Consider the following 16,574-nt stretch of genomic DNA (forward strand, 5'->3'; position numbering starts at 1 on the left):
GTGGAACTCAGGAAACTTGGGCAAGGATCCAGTGCACTGACCATTCGGCCTTCACACCCATCACTGAACAGTAACACAACACAACAAGAGAGGCAAGGCCTTCAAGACTCACTTGTGATACACTTAAAAAAAAAAAAATGTAATCGTTAAAATGTGTTCTGTATTTGTTATTATAGAGCTTCGGGTTAAAAGAAAAAGAAAAAAGAGAGGAAAAAAAAGGTCCTAACGGTAGATTTGAACCCCGCGTGTTCAGGTGAGAAGAAACTGTCTTACTCATTACACTATCGTGGCTCCTTAACTGTCATTCAAAAATAAAACATTTAAACATGCTTTTTTAAAGGGCGATAAATTGATTGTGGTATTCGCAGTGAGAACACTATTTAAATCATATTGTTCTGGTGTATCTTGGGCATTCAAAAAATCTTTAAGGGCGATTAAAAATTCTTTTTAAGTCCGCGTTAAAGGAGACGTGGCTATCGCTGCAATCACACTGCAACATATTTTTATGGCAGTTTGGGGCATAATCCAGTAAGTGATGAGGTGTTCACAAATCTTTCTCTGAATAAATATTTAATGGTCTCCTTCTCCAACCTTCCATCACCTGTTATCGTGTATTGTCGATTGAATATAGGATTGAACAGGCAGGTCAACAACTTGAAACAAAATGGCGTCATTCGCGTTCGTGAAGAATATGAGCATGCGCATTGAATATGTATAAATATGTGTATGCAATTGATTTTTGCCCGTGACCTTCAGGGCTCAGCCAATAGATCTATAAAGTCCACTCGTCGTATTGATTTTAGTATTTTCCGACAAAAGACCACTTAGGTGAATGAACACAGTGAAAGCCCTGTACACTAAGAGTAAAATACACAAGCTTTTTATGTATAGAGTATAATTTCAAAATGTAATGTTTAAGATGAGAAAGATCAGTTCAAAGCAAATTAAGCCCCCTAGCATTAATTACAGATTAATTTCCCTTTTTTACTATCTGCACCAAAGACATGCAAAACAAATAAAACTTCCATGCTTAGCAACAGAAGTTCCTGTTTGAACAAAAAATGATAAAAATGACTGCTCTTGTTGTTGTGTCAGAATATCAGATGAAAGTGCCAAGTTTTGAGAATTAAAAAAAAAAAAAAAAAAAAAAAAAAAAAAATATATATATATATATATATATATAACAGTAAATTCAGTTTGCATACAATTTGGCTTTTTTTTGTTTTTTGTTTTTTGTGCCCATCCCAGAGAAGCAATATTGTTTTAAACAAGATGACTGGTAAGAAATGAATTTTTTCTATTTTTATGCCAAATTTGGTGTCAACTGACAAAGTATTTGCAGAGAAAATGGCAATGTTAAAGTTTACCACGGACACACAGACACACACACAGACAACCGAACACCGGGTTAAAACATAGACTCACTTTGTTTACACAAGTGAGTCAAAAACGGTGTACGCATACACTTAAACAAACCCTTCTTTGTGTACGATGATTTGGGAATCAGAGGCTGAAATTCCATCATCATTTCATCACTGCTGTTATCAAGCAACTCAACAGTGACACTATATAATATGGTGTAAGTACGTACTTAAACAAAACAAACCCCTCTGAAATCCCATCATCACCATTATCACTGTTGTTATCAATAAGCTCAATAGTGATACTACAGAATTAATAATGGCGTAAAGGCAAATTTCAACAAACCCCCACAAACAAAATAAACAAAACAATTAGAAATGAACAGGGTTCTGTGCAACGTCACAAAATTTATGAACTTCCAAGAGATTTAACACAAGCAAAACAACGATAAAAGTTCTCAACACCAAGCAGAATTCTAGAGTAGAAGGAAATGAAGTAAAACAAAACAAATACAATCTTTTTGGGGATTGTCTTTTTTATTTTTGCATTTGGCTATTGTTGTTTGTTGTTGTTGTTTTGTTCTGTTTTTCTGTGGGGTGTCAGCATTTGTGTATTTTGTTTTACACCACAAACCAGCTCTTACGGACTGTGTAATCACTATTCACTGTCTTCTTCTTCTTCTTAAAAAAAAAAAAAAAAAAAAAAAAACAAAAAAAAAAAAAAAACCTGCCAGAAAGTTTTGTCCAGTCAGCTCAAATTGACTGATTGAGTTGACAATGAACCTAATTACACAGTTGGAAGACTCTGTGCGTGTGTGTGTGCATGCGTGTGTGCGTGTGTGTGTGTGTGTGCGTGCGTGTGTGTGTGTGTGTCTGCGCGCACACTTGCCCATTTATGCGTGCATGCATCCCTGAGAGAGAGAGAGGGGGGGAGGGAGAGACTGAGAGAGGTTGCTGCTGTGCTGGATGTCACTGGTTATCTTAAGTCATTTGCAGCTGTTAGTGTCAAAGACATGGTCAATGCAGTTATGGGAGGCAGGGGGCAAGACTGTGCTGTCTCCTGGTGCTGGAAAAGAACAAACAAAAAAACCCCAAAGAAATAAACAGAGTAACTGTTCGAGTATTTACTTATACTTTCAGAACTGGAAAAGAAAAGAAATGAAAAAGATACTGGGAACTGACTTGCGCCATGCAGAAGCAAACCGAATACCGGAAAAGAACAAAAAACAAAGAAACAAAGAGATTAACTGTTTGAGTGTCTGATTCTTATACCTTCAGAATTTAAAAAGAAAAGAAAGGTAAAAGATACTAGCTGCAACATGCAGAAGCAAACTGCAAACCGGAAAAGAACAAAAACAAAGAAATCAAAAGATTAACTGTTCAAGTATCTGATACAAGTTTATACTTTTACAATTTGAAAAGGAAATGATAACTGGAACTAAGCTGCAACATGCAGAAGATAACTGAATGCACAGATGCAGCAATCTGTTTGAGTAAAATCATGACCTAGTTACTTAACTGTCTGTTTAACAGCAAATCAGACAGAAATGATTCAACCTTAAGACATAATGCTGTTTGCAGGAATGACCAACTGAAAACTCTGTAACGATAACAGCTCAAGCAGTGCTGACAATTTTCCTTCAAAGACGCAAAATGAATAATAAAATGAATGAACATGAAATATATAAACGATAAGAGGTAGGGGAAAAACTTAGGCGAATGTTATAGACCCTTCAAAGACAGCAACTGGGATCCACTGAAGTTCTCTTTGAAGGAGACAGCTAATTGTACGCCTGATATCTCTGCACTTTCCTCCCCTCTGAACTCGTCAGATATCTCAGCAATATGGCAGTGAACTCTCCACCATATTAACTGATCCAGAGAGACCAATCACAATTCTGACCTGTTCTCAACCAAAGCAGGAGATTTTTTTAATTTGTTTCACAACCCAATGATTTCCCAAGGCCGTCCAAGGAGAAGGAAGTAGAAAACAGGAATAAGACAAGACAAAGAAATATACAGGGAAAAAAACCCCCAAAAGATTACCTCATAAATTATATATTCACCAAACGCTTAAGGATCCGACGGGCGCAATAGCCGAGTGGTTATAGTGTTGGACTTTCAATCTGAGGGTCCCGGGTTTGAATCACGGTGATGGCGCCTGGTGGGTAAAGGGTGGAGATTTTTCCGATTTCCCAGGTCAACATATGTGCAGACCTGCTAGTGCCTGAACCCCCTTCATGTGTATATGCAAGCAAAACATCAAATACGCACGTTAAAGATCCTGTAATCCATGTCAGCGTTCAGTGGGTTATGGAAGCAAGAACATACCCAGCATGCACACCCCCGAAAGCGGAGTATGGCTGCCTACATGACAGGGTAAAAACGGTCATGCACGTAAAAGCCCACTCGTGTACATGCGAGTGAATGTGGGAGTTGCAGCCCACGAACGCAGAAGAAGAAGAAGAAGCTTAAGGATCCAAAAGAATGCGAAGGAGCTAAGAAATGTGTGTACAACATAAGGGGTCATCTCAGCTGTGTCCTTACCAGTATGTATTAGAAAAAGGACAGCATATAAGAAAAAGAGTGGCAGGGCTAGGGGCGAGGAGACAAGACAAGACGAGAAAAAATTCTTCATTTTCAAGGACAATAGATCAGCAATGGTGTTGTTTTATTCCCCTCCAGTCCCACCCTTAAAATGGTCCATGCTGTGTAATACAAAAAGACAAATGTGTAAGCATGCTGGTAATAAAATGCACATTAAAAAAACCTGAAAAGAAACAATATAAGATTAATATAAAAGAGAGAGAGAGAGAGAGAGAGAGAGAGAGAGAGAGAGAGAGAGAGAGACACACACACACAGCAAAGGGACAGGAAAGAACAGACCCTAACGAAGCTTTCCCAAAACCAAGACAACCTGGATCCAGCCGACTCACCTTGTCCTTGCGATTGGTAATTTTGTCTTCGTAGCGAGCCTGCCTGTCGTGCCGGAGCAGGGCCTTGGACACAGAGGTATGCTGGGAGTTGAACTCCGTCATGAAGGTGTTGTCGGCGTGCAGGGTCTTGGAGACCTCATTGGCGCGGCCTTTCAGCTCCTGCCGCCTGTCGAGGTAGTTGAGGCGCATCAGCTCGCGCTTCTCCATCTGGTCGAGGATGCGGGCGCGGTCCTGGTCCCGCTTGCGGATGGCCTGGTTCCGCTTCTCATCCTGGTAAAGGTGGATGCGCTCCTTGGCGCGCTGACGCTCCTCCCGCATGGCCATGATGTACTCCATCTTGGCCGTGGCCTTCTCCGCTTTCTCCCGGTCGCGGTACGCCTTCTGCACGGCGAACAGGCAGGACAGCCCCATGGTGCCATGCACCCGGGCGAACAGGCGCTGGTCGTTGTTCAGGAAGCTGTAGGGCACGGCGGAGGGGGCCGGCTCAGCCCTGGCTTTCTGCACGCGCTCCGCCTCCGCCTCCCGCACGTGCCTGCCGGCCTCCACCCGTGACAGGATCATGTCAGTGGTGGCATCGGCCAGGACGAGGGTGGGCTGGCGCCCTCGGATGCGGTACTGCGTCAACGGGAACTCCTCGTCTTCCTCCGCCTCCTCCCCTTCATCCTCCGGCTCCGTGTCCACCACGGGCCCGAAGAACTGCCTGACGCTCTTGATGCGCGTGGGTTTCCCTTTCTCCTGCTCTTTCTTCTTCTTCTTCCTGCCTTGCTGCTGCTGCTGCTCCCTGGCGGTGGTGAGGTCTGCGTTGCTGCGTGCCGTCTGTCGGTAGCTGGGCTCCAGCGTCTCCGCCTCGTCGTGCAGCGTCTGCAGCATGCCGGTCTGCAGCTTGGCCAGGTTGATGTAGATGTTGCGGCGCGCCCCTCCTGCTTCCAACATCAGGTCATCCGCCAGGGAGGGGGAGGGAGGGGGAACCAGCCCACTCTGGGGGACAAGAAGACGGAGGTAGAGGTGTGTGTCATGGGGGGAGGAGTGGAGGGGGGGGGTTGAGGGGGGGAGGGTGTCAGTATCCAGAGATGTCAATGTTGGTGCTCCTCTCTGTCTGTGACTGTTTTCTGCCTGACCATGCTTGTTGCTCTCTATTGATATCGGTCATGAACTATCTGGGTTTTTTTGTGTGTTGTTGTCAGCTTCCAGAGATGTCACCACTGGTGCTCCTTTATGGGACTGTTTTCCACCTGACTATGCCTGCTGCTCTCGATAAAGTCATGAACTGTCGACTTGTTTGCATGAAGAAATGAAGGTGAATAAAATCTGCCTCTCAAATGATGTCAAACTTAAACACAAATTTAGGCACTGATCTACCAACCCAACCCAACCCTCATCCCCCACCCCACCCCCCCACACACTGACTACCAAAGCCAAAAAGCAGACGCCAAGATGACTAGCTACATAAACATATGTCAATATATATCTAGCCAAATGGATGGCAGGTAAGATAGAAAGGCATGCAAACAGACTGCAGAGAAATGAATTTTAGATCAGTTACAATCCAACATATGCATCCCTCCACACACCTCCGTTTTCAAATGGGCGAGGAAGGTTGTCATGGTTAAAAGAATCACAACAAAACACCAACATCAACATCAAACCTTTAAAATCAAATTTCAACTGGAATTAGACCACTGGATACAAACATACAGCCAATGATATGATAAACTGACTGGCAAGCGAGTCTTCCCATATTCTTCTTACCGCTTTAGAACTTTCTCGGAACAAGCTTACAGGTGGTCCTTGTGTATTGGTATGATAAACTGATGGAAAAACAAGTCTTCCCATATTCTTCTTACCGCTTTAGAACTTTCTCGGAACAAGCTTACAGGTGGTCCTTGTGTATTGGTATGATAAACTGATGGAAAAACAAGTCTTCCCTTATTCTTCCAACAGCTTTAGAACTTTCTCGGAACAAGCTTACAGGTGGTCCTTGTGTATTGGTATGATAAACTGATGGAAAAACAAGTCTTCCCATATTCTTCTTACCGCTTTAGAACTTTCTCGGAACAAGCTTACAGGTGGTCCTTGTGTACTGGTACGATAAACTGATGGAAAAACAAGTCTTCCCTTATTCTTCCAACAGCTTTAGAACTTTCTCGGAACAAGCTTACAGGTGGTCCATGTGTATTGGTATGATAAACTGATGGAAAAACAAGTCTTCCCATATTCTTCCAACAGCTTTAGAACTTTCTTGGAACAAGCTTACAGGTGGTCCAAGTGTATAGTCCAAATTGTGTACAATTACTCTTTCATGGAGGAATTAAAGCATGCATACTGACACACAGGCGCTACAACGTATCTGCTTTTAAATAAAAAAAAAAGAAAAAAAAAAGAATCTTGGATCAACAGGAAAAATATGAAAATTAGGGATTCAGTTATCTTTGAAATTACAGAATTTAAAACAAACTAATCAAAAAGAAGAGAGAGAGAGAGAGAGAGAGAATAAATATGTGCACAAACACACACATATCATATACACATACACACACATAGATATATACAAAATATCCTTCTAACAGCACACTCCGCGTGTGTTGTGCTAAAAATGCATCACAGCCACAAGCAAACTAAAATGAATGGACTCGCAGTCACAGTAATATCTTCTGACAAACACATAAACACATACATACACAACCATACACCCCTACACACACACACATATACAAAAACACACACATACATTCTTTTGTACATGAATATGTACATACAATCATACATGCACAATACAACACACACACACACACACACACACACACACATACATACATACATACATGCATCCATACGTATGCATACACACACACACACACATACACACACACACATACACACACACACACACACACAAACATACATACATACATATATACAACACACACATACACATTACACACACACACACACATATACATACATACAATTACAAGTGCATACACAAAGATAAAAAAAAAAATACCACCCTTCTAAAAGCAGGCTCTATGAGCATTGTGCTAAAAATGCACATCTAGCAAACTAAAAACACTGGGCTTTTAATGATACCTTTTGACATACATACATTCACACACATGCATGCACACACACACGCACACACACTCACACACACACACGCAAATACATGTACACACACACACACACACACAGACACACACACACCATACATACAAACGTGTACTACCCTTCTAACACCAGGCTCCAAATGTGTAGTGCTAAAAACAACACAGCCTCTAGCAAACTAAAAACACTGGGCTTTTAATGATACCTTTTTACATATATACATTCACACACACACACACACGCATGCACACACACACACACACACACACACACCATACATACAAACGTGTACTACCTTTCTAACACCAGGCTCCAAATGCGTAGTGCTAAAAACACAACACAGCCACTAGCAAACTAAAAGCACTAGACTAAAAACAATACCTTTTGACCGGAAGGCGGTTTAACTTTTCTGGAAGACTATGAAAAAGAAAAACAAGGGAAACACATTTCTCTGTGTGAGCTGTATGATTTGAATCTCTCTCTCTTTTTTTTTTTTTTTATACCATAGACGAATATAAATAACCATCTGTAAATGCTATTATATACCTTACGGCACCATTTCGACCTCCTTTTCGTACCACAGATGGATTTAAACAAATATCTCTAAAAGCCTTTTGTATATCTTGATGCCGTTTCAAGAAGATCAAAACAAACCTGTATTTCTGCACAGAAAAAAAAAAACACCGCGATGCCGGCAACAAAAATGAAATAACTTATGACACACACACATGCATACAGTTGGAGACACAGAAATAAATGCAGTACACACCTAGGACAGAGACATGCACAAATTATACAGATCAAACAATCAATGAAAAATGTATACAGAAAAAAAAACGAAGAAGAAAATCCATGCAATCAATTATCTTCAACAACAACAAAGAAGAAGAAAGAAAAGGAAGGGGAAAAATCTGGAACGGAAATTTACCTCTAAAAATATTTTAGTTTCTGTACTTACATTCCTCACACAGAAGGGGACCAAAAAAAAAAGGATAAAAAAAACCCCATCAAAACCTCCAAAGCTATTTCAGTTCCTTTTCTGACATTCCAAACACAGTAAGAAACAAAGAAGAAAGAATTTAAAAAAAAAAATAAAATAATAATAATAATAATAATACTATAAAAAAAAAAGGAAGAGAAAAAAAAAACAGACAATGAAAATTACCCCCAAAGCTATTTCAGTTGTGACACTGAAGTTCTAACACAGAAAGGAATTAAAATGAGGTGAAAACTAAACAAAATAAAAAAAAAGAAAAGAAAAAAAAACCTGGAGAAAGAAATAAAAGAAAGAAAAACTGAAAAACTAACCTGGAGAAAGAAAGAAAGAAAGAAAAACTGAAAACCTAATCTAGAGAAAGAAATAAAGAAAGAAAAACTGAAAAACTAACCCGGACAAAGAAATAAAGAAAGAAAAACTGAAAACCTAACCCAGAGAAAGAAATAAAGACAGAAAAACTGAAAAACTAACCTAGAGAAAGAAATAAAGAAAGAAAAACTGAAAAACCAACCTAGAGAAAGAAAGAAAGAAAGAAAAACTGAAAAACTAACCCAGTGAAAGAAAGAAAGAAAGAAAAACTGAAAAACTAACCCAGAGAAAGAGATAAAGAAAGAAAAACTGAAAAACCAACCCGGAGAAAGAAATAAAGAAAGAAAAACTGAAAAACCAACCTAGAGAAAGAAAGAAAGAAAGAAAAACTGAAAAACTAACCCAGTGAAAGAAAGAAAGAAAGAAAAACTGAAAAACTAACCCAGAGAAAGAAAATAAAGAAAGAAAAACTGAAAAACTAACCTAGAGAAAGAGATAAAGAAAGAAAAACTGAAAAACTAACCTAGAGAAAGAGATAAAGAAAGAAAAACTGAAAAACCAACCCGGAGAAAGAAATAAAGAAAGAAAAACTGAAAAACTAACCCAGAGAAAGAAAAGAAAGAAAAGAAAAACTGAAAAACTAACCCAGAGAAAGAAAAGAAAGAAAGAAAAACCGAAAAACTAACCCGGAGAAAAAAAGAAAGAAAAGAAAAACCAAAAAATGAAAGAAAAACTAAAAAAACTCACACTGGAAAAGTGGGGGGGAGGGGGGGCGGAGGAGAAAGTGGAAAAAAGGAAATCTACCTCATCAGCCATTTCAGCGGCTAGTTGTTGCAGGGGCGCTGCCGAGGAGACGGTGGAAGGCAACGAGGCCGCTGGCTGCTGCTGCTGCTGCTGTTGAGGGGGCGGAGCCACAGGCGGCATCATCAACACATCCTGGTTCCGCGGCTGATGCTGGTGGCTTCGCTGAGGGTGCTTCCCAGGGGGAACTAATCCCAGTCTAAACAGAAGATGCGAGTGTGTGCGGTTTCTAAATTTAGCATGATTAACAAATAGTAAAGAGCGGTAACTCTCTCCATTCACAAAGTACACAACTTCAAGTTAAGTGCTGCTTATGCTACCAATTCAGCTTGCTAGCACACAGGTAAATAAAAAGGTACACTGGAACAAACTTAGACACTTCCTCAAAAAACGGGAAGCGCCAGGCCTGTCCTTATACCGATCATCTGACATGTGCACACAGCAGCAAAGACAAGAAATGTGCAATGAAATAGTATGATTGTTATTCTTTTTTTTTTATTTTTTAGTATTATTGTTTTTACTATTATCATGATGGTAATGATAATCATCATCATTATGATTATCATTAATATTTCTATCATAATTATTATGACTATTATTAACATCATCATTACCATCATCATATCATTATTACTACTATTATCATTATTATCATTATCATCATCATTATCATCGTTGTTGCTGTTGTTATCATTATTATCATCATCATTACCATTATCATCAATATTATCACTACTACCATAATCAATAACATCGTCATCATCACCATCATGATTACAAGTACCCTTTTTTAAAAACATTTTCTATTCAATTTTCATATTATGACAGATATAAAGACCTGCATTAAAATGGCCGTAAGCTAAATGAACATTAAGAAAATTACCATTAATATCATTATCATTATTATTATCAGTAATAGTAGTAGCAGCAGCAGAAGTAGTAGTAGTAACAGCACCAGTCGTAGCAATAACAGCAGCAGCATTAGTAGCAGCAGTAGTGGTAGCAACAGCAGCAGCAGTAGTGGCAGCAACAGCAGCAGCAGCAGTAGCAGCAGCAGTAGCAGTAACAGCAGTAATAGTAGCAGTAGTTGTAGTAGTAAGAAATAAAATGAAATTATGGTGCTTAGAGCCTCGCCGACCACTAAGGCCATCTCAAGGCTATTGCCACGTTAATACCTACTACAAGGGTAAAAAAAAACAACAACAATTAAAACGAGTCACCACTTTAAACTTTCCACTCAAAGTTTAAAAAAACATCCATAGTTTAAAACCTTCAAATCTGATTAAAAATGTTCACTTCTTTCAAGAAGTCCATCAGCGCCCACGGAGGGACATCACGAAACAAGTTGTAGTAGCAAGGTAGGACCATGTAGTAGTGAGGTAGTACCATGTAGTAGTAAGGTAGTACCAGTAGTACCTTTTCCTGGTGAAGTAGCCCCGGAGGTAGCGCTGCACGACGACCACTGGGGAGTACTTGGCCAGGATCTTGTTGATCTGAGCCTCCAGCTGATGGAAGCACCGCACCTCCTCCCTGTAGCTGGCGTTCTGCACAGGTACCACACCACCACCACCGCCACACACCGTCAACAGACATCGGGTGAAGATGATGACAATAGTGATGATGATGATGATGATGATGATGATGATGGTGATAATTATTCACCTTCACCTTTGCCTGACCCTTGACTCCTGACCCTTGACTTCTGCTGAAGCCGTCATTTATATTATTATTATTATTATTATTATATTTTAATTTTTGTTATTTTTTATTTTATTTATTTATTTTATCATTATTATTATTATCATTATTACATTATTATATTTTTGTTATTTTCTATTTTATTTTTTTATATTTTATTTTTATTTATTATTTTATTTTATTTTATTTTATATTTATTTTATTTATCTATTTATTTTTCTCAAGGCCTGACTAAGCGCGTTGGGTTACGCTGCTGGTCAGGCATCTCCTAGGCAGATGTGGTGTAGCGTATATGGATTTGACCGAACGCAGTGACGCCTCCTTGAGCTACTGACACTGATACTGATACTGATGCCGTCAACAGACATCGGGTGAAGATGATGACAGTAATAATGATGATGATGATAATTATTCACCTTCATCTTCACCTAATTCTTGATTTCTGCTGATGCCGTCAACATACGTCAGGTGAAGATGATGACAATGATGATGATGATGATGATGATTATTCACCTTCATCTTCGCCACACCCTTGACTTCTGCTGACGCCGTCAGCAGACATCCAATGAGATGCTGACAATGATGATGATGATGATGATCATCATCATCATCATCATTCAACTTCTTCTTCACCTAACCCTTGACTTCTGTTGATGCCGTCAACAGACATCAGGTGAAGATGATGACAGTAATGATGATGATGATGATTATTATTCACCTTCATCTTCATCTAACCCTTGATTTCTGTTGATGCCGTCAACAGACATCGGGAGAAGATGATGACAGTAATGATAATGATGATGATGATAATAATTATTCACCTTCATCTTCACCTAACACTTGATCTCTGCTGATGCCGTCAACAGACATCGGGTGAAGATGATGACAGTAATGATGATGATGATGATAATTATTCACCTTCATCTTCACCAAACCCTTGACTTCTGTTGATGCCGTCAACAGACATCCGATGAAGATGATGACAGTAATGATGATGATGATGATAATTATTCACCTTCACCAAACCCTTGACTTCTGCTGATGCCAACAACAGACATCGGGTGAAGATGATGACAGTAATGATGATGATGACGATAATTATTCACCTTCATCTTCATCTAACCCTTGATTTCTGTTGATGTTGTCAATAGACATTGGGAGAAGATGATGACAATGATGATGATGATAATAATTCACCTTCATCTTCACCTAATTCTTGACATCCAATGAGATGCTGACAATGATGATGATGATGATGATCATCATCATCATCATCATTCAACTTCTTCTTCACCTAACCCTTGACTTCTGTTGATGCCGTCAACAGACATCAGGTGAAGATGATGACAGTAATGATGATGGTGATGACAATTATTCACCTTCATCTTCACCTAATTCTTGATTTCTGCTGATGCCATCAACACATATTGGGTGAAGATGATGACAATGATGATGATGATGACAGTAATGATGATGATGATGATGATTATTCACCTTCATCTTCATCTAACCCTTGATTTCTGTTGATGCCGTCAACAGACATCGGGTGAAGATGATGACAGTAATGATGATGATGATGATGATTATTCACCTTCATCTTCACCTAATTCTTGATTTCTGCTGATGCCGTCAACAGACATCCGATGAAGATGATGACAGTAATGATGATGATGATGATGATTATTCACCTTCATCTTCACCACACCCTTGACTTCTGTTGATGCCGTCAACAGACATCGGGTGAAGATGATGACAGTAATGATGATGATGATGATGATTATTCACTTTGATCTTCGCCAAACCCTTGATGCCGTCAACAGGCATCCGGTGAAGATGTTGACAATGATGATGATGATGTTTGAGGGTACCAGTGCAGACAACACTGCCACCACTCTCCTCCACCTCTCTCTCTCTCTGTATGTCTGTCTGTCCTCCGCCGCTGTCTGTGATTCTGACTTGTTCATGCCTGTCTTGTCTTTCCATCTCTTCCTCTGTCTTCCTCATCTGCGGCTTCCTCTAAGTCTAACTGTCCTTTGCGAGATGGATGCAAGATGTGTATGTGTGTGCATATTGTGTGTGTGTGTGTGTGTGTGTGTGTGTGTGTGTGCATGTGTGCATGTGTGTGTGTGTGTGTAATTTATCAGGCATAATGGAATTCATGGCACTTTAACCCTTTCGCTGCCAGGAGAATAAGATTTAAGTGAAATCTATTTGCCAAGGTTTTTTCACAAAAAACGGGTATAAATTTTCAAAAAATTCTGTGCTCTTTGTTATTGGAGAAAGACCCATAAAAGTATATATTTTCTGAAAGGTAAATGAATAAAGAATACAAAACACATGCTGTTTTCCCATTTTATATATTTTTAGTGACATGCTGTTGTTTTTAAATCAGTGTTTTGTTTTTTGTCACATTTTCAACTTGTTCATTACAAACATTAGTCAGGTAATTTGCACAAAAACATCATATTTTCTGGACAAATGGATATCTGCAAACACAAAATCATACTAGAACAACCACAATATATATATATTTTTTTTTAAGAGATAGATACACAATACATTGTGACTTCTCCAAGTGATAAGATGGATGTGAGGCCACGCCCCCGCAGTCTCCACCCCCCTCCTCCTCACCCCTCTCACACAGTCACTTGATTCAGTTCTCATCAGACCGCGTTGGCTGCGTGCCAAGACTATCGCTCTGCTGCTAATTTGGTCATCTGTCGTCTGCTAAGATCTGTACAGCCGGCATCACTCACTGACAGTCGCATCGTGGCCACTCTCTTCATTATTCATTTATTTTCTATCAGATCGTCCTATAAATGTTCATCTCTATCTTCTCCTTCGAATTTACGCTTCAATTCTTTCTGAGCATCAGCTAAAGAAAGAAATCATGGTTGATTTAGTTCGTCACGATCGCATGTCTTGAGCACGGCGTCAGTCCGACATTTTGTTGAGCAAGCGAGGAGAGAAGTCAGGCAAACACTTGGACAGTGACCCAACCAAAACGTTCAAATAAAGGACTGCTTCATGACGTAGATGGGGTTTCTAGCTATGAATAGAATCTAGAGAGATTCCCCAGGCTAAAGCTAGCACTATTTTTGCCAAGGAAGTGAATGCAAACCAGGGAAAAGTCAGAATATTTCGATGACGAGTTATCTCGTCATGCAGGCAGCGAAGCATACATGCTTGCCATGACGAGTTATCTCGTCATGCAGGCAGCCTAGGGGTTAACAGGCAAAATTAAACCCATGGGTTATTCAACATCTTCATGGGCACACTAATGAAAGTAAACTGTTCTGTCCTTCATAGCCATAGTCATTCATGTGCAATACTCATGTCTACAGTGACAAGTTTACAGCATGACTGCAAACACACACACACACACACACATGAACACACACACACACACACACATACATACACATACACAGACATGCATGCACATAAATATACAATACACACACACATACACACGCGCGTGCGCGCACACACACACACACACGCATACACACATGCACACACACTACAAACACGTGCACACAGACACACACAATACAAACATGTGCACACACACACACACACTCAAACACTATACAGACACATACACACACAAACACACAAAAGAAACCACTTACACACACACACACACATACACAAACAAACACACACACACCACCACCACTGCTTTATCCAGACTGAACAAGACCAACCCCCCAAAAAATATGAAACCCCCCCTCCCCCTAAAAAACCCCAACAACCAACAGCCAAAACCTTACCGCAGGTGAGGGTGGACACAAATCCAGCTTGAAGGAGGGGGACTTAGCGCTGAAGTGGCCCCCGAAAAACGCATCCTCGATGATCTCTTCGTCCGAGATGACATGGTGATCGAGCGCCTTCAGCGTCCATATGCTGTTGACCACGTGGTGGCGGTAGTTCTTCTTCAGGTACAGAGGAGTGTCGTACAGCGTCAGAATGGCAAGAATAGGTGAGGCGGACAAACTCTGAAGCGTGTCAAACTTCCCCAGTGGGTTGTCGTGGAGGTGGAGGGCCCGTAGTTTCCTCATCGCTGACCAAAAGGACGGACCCGGTATGGCTGTCAGCTGTTGAGGAGGTACAGGGAAATTATGAACATTTATTGAATGATATGGACACTCATATAGCGCCTGTTCTTGGTCGGAGACCAAGCTCAAAGCACTTTGCAAACATGGGGTCATTTGCACAACATGCTCTCTCTGCCTACCTGGGAAGAGCCGATTGTTGGCTGGCTTTGGGCGCTCATCATTCGTTTCCTGTGTCATTTAATCAGATTTCAGGCACACACATAAACACACTAAGACAGACATGTAACATTATACGTGTATGACCGTTTTGTTTATTTACCCCACCATGTAGGCAGCCATACTATGTTTTCAGGGATATCCATGCTGGGTATGCTCTTGTTTCCATTACCCACCCAACGCTGACATGGATTGCACGATCTTTAACGTGCATATTTGATCTTCTGCATATATGCATGAAGGGGGCTCAGGCACAAGCAGATCTGCACATATGTTGACCTGGGAGGTCTGAAAAATCTCCACCCTTTACCCACCAAGCACTGTCACCAAGATTCGAACCCAGGACCCTAAGATTGAAAGTCCAACACTTTAACCACTCGGCTATTCCACCCACCTATTGGATGCAAAAAGAAGTGATCATTTTTATAGACACATGTAAGTGAAACATTTAGGAAAGATCAAGGAAAGATAAAGGAAAAATATCAACGTTTATCGCATGCAATAAGAGGTGATCACTTTTATTATTTCACATCTAAACACAACATTTACTGCAGGGAAAACATCAACTTTTATTGCATGCAAAAAAAAGAATTGACCATTTTCATTACATATGTAGTGCAACATTTGCTAAAGAGAAATATATCTACTTTTACTGCATGTAATAAGAGGTGACCACCCTTATTACACATGTGAGGGTAAAAATTACTGCAGGGAAAATATCAACTTTTGTTGCAAGCAAAAAGAAGTGACCCCCCCTTGTTACACATGTTTTTGTTTTGTTTTGTGTTGGTTTTTGTTGCTGTTTTTTTGTTTGTTTGTTTGTTTGTGGACTGTAACTCCCATGTTCATTTGTAAATAGTATGAGTGACCTTTAAACTGAATCATCATTTTTTGGGAAGGGGGGCAGGGGGAGGGGTTTGGGGGGGGGGGGGGTATTCCCTTCTTTCCTCAATTACATATGTATGTGCCCACATATATGCCAATCCATCACTTGATCATGTGCATACAAAGAAAAAATAAAAACAAAATACAAAAACAAAACCACACCAGAAAAAACGCCCTTCATGGCTGCCTTCTGTAAACCAGGAGAGTT

The 16,574-nt window shown here is 40.2% G+C and overlaps 1 protein-coding gene across 9 annotated transcripts in view; it reads right to left on the reverse strand.

Moving 5' to 3' along the window:
* The window catches only part of LOC143276007 (uncharacterized), a 39,739-nt gene that overhangs the window by 17,450 nt on the left and 5,715 nt on the right, over positions 1 to 16,574 (reverse strand). For 8 of the 9 annotated variants that reach the window (XM_076580382.1, XM_076580379.1, XM_076580381.1 and 5 more), the window contains exons 3-7: positions 14,981 to 15,304; positions 10,923 to 11,050; positions 9,510 to 9,705; positions 7,781 to 7,816; positions 4,298 to 5,275 (exon numbers count right to left, since the gene is read on the reverse strand). In XM_076580382.1, the coding sequence (XP_076436497.1) occupies positions 4,298 to 5,275; positions 7,781 to 7,816; positions 9,510 to 9,705; positions 10,923 to 11,050; positions 14,981 to 15,304 (1,662 nt within the window). The remainder of the gene's footprint in view (positions 1 to 4,297; positions 5,276 to 7,780; positions 7,817 to 9,509; positions 9,706 to 10,922; positions 11,051 to 14,980; positions 15,305 to 16,574) is intronic. The other variant, XM_076580376.1, reaches the window with a different exon arrangement.

The sequence above is a fragment of the Babylonia areolata genome, chromosome 31 (assembly GCF_041734735.1).
Source record: "Babylonia areolata isolate BAREFJ2019XMU chromosome 31, ASM4173473v1, whole genome shotgun sequence".
NCBI lineage: Eukaryota > Metazoa > Mollusca > Gastropoda > Neogastropoda > Buccinidae > Babylonia > Babylonia areolata.